Source organism: Rhineura floridana, chromosome 14 (assembly GCF_030035675.1).
Source record: "Rhineura floridana isolate rRhiFlo1 chromosome 14, rRhiFlo1.hap2, whole genome shotgun sequence".
In the NCBI taxonomy this organism is placed as follows: Eukaryota; Metazoa; Chordata; class Lepidosauria; order Squamata; family Rhineuridae; genus Rhineura; species Rhineura floridana.
In genome coordinates this window covers 198,031-204,030 of record NC_084493.1, presented here as the reverse complement: position 1 = coordinate 204,030, position 6,000 = coordinate 198,031, and the positions used below count along the sequence as shown (strand labels likewise).

General features: G+C 53.1%; 1 protein-coding gene across 3 annotated transcripts in view; it reads left to right on the top strand.

The window, feature by feature from the left end:
- The first annotated feature begins 306 nt into the window (after positions 1 to 306).
- Positions 307 to 6,000, top strand: part of IQGAP1 (IQ motif containing GTPase activating protein 1) — a 70,321-nt gene continuing 64,627 nt past the window's right edge. Inside the window, exon 1 of one of the 3 annotated variants that reach the window (XM_061595903.1) lies at positions 307 to 915. In XM_061595903.1, the coding sequence (XP_061451887.1) occupies positions 861 to 915 (55 nt within the window). In that variant the 5' untranslated portion in view covers positions 307 to 860. Of the gene's footprint in view, positions 916 to 1,432; positions 1,515 to 1,549; positions 1,815 to 6,000 lie in introns of those variants that run through there. The other 2 variants (XM_061595904.1, XM_061595907.1) reach the window with 2 other exon arrangements.

Genomic DNA, 6,000 nt, shown 5'->3' with positions numbered 1-6,000 from the left:
TGAGGATCAGATTGCCACAAACATAAAAACCAACAAGAAAAAATTCTTTAAATACTTTCAAAGCAGGTGACCGTATAGGGAGGCAGTTGGACCCTTGGACTTTCCCTTGCTGAGGTCGGTCTAGCATTGGGTTCAACCCTAGATTTGCATTTGTTTTTATTCTCTAAATTACAAGTATCGTAAGTATCTTTTTTGGAGGGGGGGGACAAGGTCGCGTCATGTTGCTACCCAATCACCGCAGATCCTGGATTACTCTCAAAGTGGAGTTGGGTGGGTCTCCCGTCTTCACCGGACAGCCAAACGCTGCCTTGGGCGAAAGTGAAGGAAACCAGGAGGGTCCCAGTTAGCCAGCCCGATGCAAGGCAGGAGGCGAGACCTTCCCCAGCAGCAGCAGCAGGAAGGATGGGGTATTCTGCCTGTGAACATGGAGGTTCTCCTTAACCAAGGACTCCGCAGACGCCCCGTCTCTTAAAGGAAGGGGCCGCGCATTGTCCGGAGTCTTGCTTGGACAGGTCGTGGGTCGCCGCCGGCAGGCAGACTACCTTCCTCGCCAGGCAGCTCTGAGGCAGCCCTCGCCCAGCCTTCTCCTGCCAAGCTGGTTTGTCGGGGAGGAGGCGCCGCCGCCGGAGACACACCCCGCTGGGCCGTCCCGTCCCGTCCCTGCTGCTGCCGCTGCCACCGCCGCGCCAGGAAGGAGAACGGCCGCTCCCTCCTTCCCTCCGCCGCCCAACGGACGGAGCTGCCACTCCCCTCCCGCCTCGCCTTCGTTCGTCGCATCCGCCACAGCAGCCCCTGAGCTCGCCCCGACCGACGGCCTCGGACTAGACGGAGCCGCCGCATCCACCGCCTGGCTCGCCCTCATGGCCTCAACGGAGGAAACCGACGGGGCGGTCGTGGCCCGGCCCCACTACGGCTGTAAGTGTCGGTCCGAAAGACCGGCTGGAGGGAGGGAATTCCACGGTTCCTCCGCCAGTGGAGGGAGGGCGACGCTGGCCGCCCGCCCGCCGCGGCGGCCCTGTCTTTGCAGCCAAGCAGCCGCCGCCACAGAGAAAGCGCGCCGGCGGCAGGGGAGGCGGCTCCCGCGGGGCGTCCGTCCGCATCTTCTCCTCCTCCGGGCCCGCTTTGTGGGAGCTGCCGCCCCGGCGGCGCTTACGAGGCTAGGAGTCTGGGCTGCTCGGTCGGGGCGGGAGGGCCCTCCCTCGCTGGCTCTGGGCGTCGCGGCCAAGGCCGCTTTTTAGGAGCAAGGACTTTTCCGGGGCAGCGTGCTTGCCCCGCCTCCCTCCCTCCCTCCGGATCCTGAGCCCCCTCGCAGGCGGGGCGCTCCTCTTCCTCCCCTACCCTACCCCACCCTCAGTATGGCTGGCGCACGTGTGGGGAGCGCACGCTTGATTGGTCGTGTGAATAGGGCGGGACGCGCTCCTGGCCGTCTGTACGCGGCCTGCTTTCCTCCCGGTGCCTCAGCAGCCGGGCATCCATGGGCGCGGAGGGCTTCCTCTTCCCCTGGCAGGCCTTCGGTGAGGGCTAGGCCAGATTTTAGGGAGGCGGCGGCGGCAAGGAACCCTGACCCCCGCAGCAGGCAGGGCGGCGACGTGCATCTTGTGGGGCGGGCTCCTCACCATCTGCCCGCCAGTTTTCCTTGCCCCGTCGCGGATGCCGCTTTGCACTGGAAATAAAGCGCACAAAGTTCGGCGGGACTCGGTCCGAACCGAATGGCAGCCTTGGGAAGAGAAGCGAAGGGAGAGGGCTGCCAGTGACTGTGAGCCACGATGGTGCCATGGAGCCTCCCTGGTTAAGGGCAGTCTGCTCTAAATAGGGTGGGCTGCTTGTGGGGACAAATGTCAGCGGGTGACTGGTTGGTTTCTGTTGAGTGCCAGTCTTGGGCAAGCGGTGAAGTCATGGCCAGAGCAGCCAGGCAGTTGTTAAGGCCACCTCCCTCCCCCCAATTTGTCCGAGAGACCCCAGGGCACCCCCTCCTCCTCACATTCTTTGTTGTGCTCCTTGCCCACCTTGCAGTGGTGTGGTCTCCAGCGGTGGGTCAAATCCTTCCAGAGATGCCTGCCTTGCCTTTTTTCTTTCATCGTGCAACATCTTGCTGTGGCAACCTAAAGCTCTGAGCAGTTCTCCTTTCTGTACACTCCAGCAGGCAGGCAAGGGGCAGCCACCACTATCACCCTGCGCTTGATGTCTCTGCCACCCTGCCCTACACTAGAGCAGATGCATCTGCAGTAAACAGTGCTTCCAGGCACTGTTTACTGCAAAGGCGCAAGCACCACCTGGCAAGGAGTGCCATTCTAGTCACACGTGAGAGCTGCCTGCAGCAGCCGCAGTCCAGTAGACGAGCCACATTCTAAGTCAGAGTGTGTGCCCCCCCAAAAGACTTTGTTAAAAGGAGCTTCTTTCCTGGAGGTATTGTTAACTGAGGTATTACTGTACATGTAATTCTTGGCCAATTGCCAAGAAAAGCCAACACCATCACATTTTACTTCAGAAGAGGGAACTTCCCTAAAATGAGGTAATTCCTCTCCTGCCCTGCTAACATGTCTCCTGATGCTCTCTGGGCTGCCCCATAGACTCGCACCAAGTGCCCAATCTGGGACTGTGGAGGAACCCAAGATTTTAGCTTGGCTGAGTTGTATTCAAGCCTAGGCCTATTCAGAGTAGACCCATTGAAGTTAAGAGCTGTGGCTAATTTAGGTCAATGGGTCTGCTCTCAGTTGAACTTAGTTGTGTCCAACCTGGTTGGGCAGCAGGGTATCCACCCTGCCTGCCTCCCTAGCAAAAGGCAATACCAGCAAGGAGTTCCTTTTTGTGTCTGAAATACTGTATGTTGCTTTTTCAAAATTTAATTTTAGTTTTTAACATTTTTAAAAACAGCCCCCCCCACACACACACATTGACAGAGTTCAAGGTTTCTGCTTGCAGCTGAGTGCTGGATTTAGGCCAAGAAAGAGTGAGGGGCCAAATTAAAGAGCTTGGCCTTTGTTGTAACCTATGGGTATTCCCTGCCTCCATAGTCCATGTGGTATGGTTCCGAATACCAGTTGCTGGAAACCGCAGGAGGGGGAGAGCGCTCTTGCTCCCAGGTCCTGCTTGCAGGCTTCCCAGCAGGGCCTTCTTTTTGCCACTGTGAGAACAGGTTGCTGGACTAGCTGGGCCCCTGGCCTGATCCAGCAGGCTCTTCTTACATTCTTATGTAAAGTACAATCCTCTCCAGAGCTGGTGGAAAACCACCTCCCTGGGCAGATGAGATGAACTGCTGACCCACAGCACCTCTGGCTTGTCCATTGACCCCTGTGCCATCCGGTATTGCTTCCAAACACTGGATCCGCACTTCTCCTGCAAGACAAGCAGAGCTGCCTTCCCCAGCATATTAGTGACACTCTCAGCCATCTCTCCTGATGGTCTCATTCAGTGGCTTTGTGTAAGGCCCTGTGCAAGTGACTTGATAGACTGCCTTATTCCCTCGGCACACAGGAGGTCACTGCGGCCTGCAAGAGTTTCTCCTTCCAGCCCACTCCATTTTTCTTCCCAGTCTTTCTCAGCCAGATGGATGCATCTCTGCCATGCGTGTCGGTTTTGTTTTGTTTTAAATCTATCTGCTGTCTCTTGTATTTTTAACTGTTTGTTGCTATTTTTATTGTACATTACCTTGAGATGATTGTAGAAGGCAATTAGTAAAATAATAATAAATTTTGAACAACGGGGGGGGAACAGAACTGTAGGTGCCATGCGGCAGAAGTAAAGAAGTAAAAAATCACCCCTGCAGAAAGGATCCCAGTAGATGACCAGTCAGAGGCATAATCTGAGCCAGGACTTTTCCATTCCCGGACTGAGGCTGTGGAACATGCTTAAGAGAGCCATGTCCGGACTGCCTGTCTGAATGAACTTGTTCTAAACCACTGGTATAAAGGAAGCCACCTTAGGACCCTCTGATTTAAATCATTGCCTAGGAATAGAATGTGTCCTTGTTCGATATTGGAAGCCCTGCTTCAGGTTCACTCCCAACCCCGCTCCTGCCGACAGGTGTATGGAGTGGGGCCTTTTGGGTTGTGGGGCTGATGTTCAGGAATGCCCTCCTGTGGAAGGTCTTTATAGCTTTATCTCTTCCAAGATGTTTATGGAGGGGGAATTGATAGTGACTTCTACCACTTACCAAAGTAAGTGAATTAAAGTTGACTTTCCTATGCAAGGGAAGAATGTAATTGGGGGGGGGGGGAAGATACCAGACTTCTGAGGCAAAGTGTTGTAAACATTGTAGTTTGTTAAATGTAGTATTGTGGCAAATGATGGATATTTATGACTCAACGAAGCAGCCTGGATGTTTAAAAGCAGCTGTCAAGGGAAGCCTAAGTCCCCTTGACATGGGAGGGCGTGGAGGAGGTAGATCCCTGCTCTGTTCACCCAGAGAAGTCAGCAGAGCATCAGTGCGCTTAATTGTTTCTTTTCTGATTCGGAGAGAAACTACCATCTCTTGCTTCTGGAAAATTCTGGGCATTGAGTGGTCAAGTGCTCTTAGCTTGTGTACATACAGAAAGTGCCCCTACGAAGCCCTCTTGTTTCACAGTTACTCACCTTGCCTCAGAGCAAATTGTTCTGTGGTGCAAAATTTTGCATCTGATGAAGACTCTAGGCTGCAAAAGCTCTTGCCATGTTAGTCTTAAAGGTGTCCCTTGTTTTTGCTGCAAAAGGCGTGTGGACTCCAGAGCCAGAAGCCTGCTTTATGCTCCCAGGATTTATAACTGCTCAATTTTGTGGCAAACTAGGTTGCTTTGATTATTATAGCATCAAATTAGTATACATGTTCCTCAGGCAAAGAATATGACTGCAAGAGACATTGATTTCAGTCCATCTGCCTCCCAGATATGTGTGGTTAGTATGCTGTGAATGGATGTGTGTATAGACAGGAACCCTCAGAAGAATGGTGGTTTTGGGCAGTGGAGCTTTTCCATGTTAATAATAATAATAATAATAAAATTTAATGTATGTGTCGCCTATCTGGCCGATGGCCACTGTAGGCGACGTACATATAGTAAAATGCAGCAAAATACAACACAATAAAATACAATATAACAATATAAATTAAGATAACAACAATACAGGGTAGGAGGCATTTCGATCATAAGAACATTAAGCCTCCCCAGAAGTCCCAAAAGCCTGTTGAAAAAGCCAGGTCTTTAAGGCCTTGCGGAACATATTCAGGGAAGAGGCGTGCCGAAGATCTTGTGGGAGGGAGTTCCAGAGGGTGGGGGCCGCCACTGAAAAGGCCCTCTCTCTAGTTCCCGCCAATCTAGCTGATTTGGTTGGCGGGACTGAGAGAAGGCCTTGTGTGGCCGATCTTGTCAGGCGGCATAATTGGTGGCGTTGTAGGCGCTCCTTTAGATACACTGGGTTGAGACCATATAGGGATTTAAAGGTTAATACCAACACCTTGAATTGGGCCCGGAAAACAACTGGAAGCCAGTGTAGATCGAACAACACTGGCGTGATGTGGTCCTGGCAACGACTGTTTGTAAGTAGTCGAGCCGCCGCATTTTGTATACGTTGTAGTTTCCGGACCGTTTTCAAGGGTAACCCCACGTAGAGCGCATTACAGTAATCTAATCGAGAGGTGACCAGGGCGTGTTCTACCAGTGGGAGCTGATGAACAGGAAGGTAGGGTTGCAGCCTACGTATAAGGTGTAGTTGATACCAAGCTGCCCGGCTCACTGCCGAAATCTGAGCCTCCATGGACAGCTTGGAATCAAGTACAACCCCGAGGCTGCGGACCTGGTCCTTCAGGGGTAGACTCACCCCATTGAACTTCAGGTCAACAGTTCCCAACCTTCTCTTGTCCCCCACGAGTAGTACCTCGGTCTTGTCGGGGTTCAGTTTCAGCCTATTCCTTCCCATCCATCCACTCACGGACTCCAGGCACTTGGACAAGGTCTCCACAGCCAACTCTGGTGAAGATTTAAACGAGAGATAGAGCTGAGTGTCATCCGCATATTGGTGACACTGCAA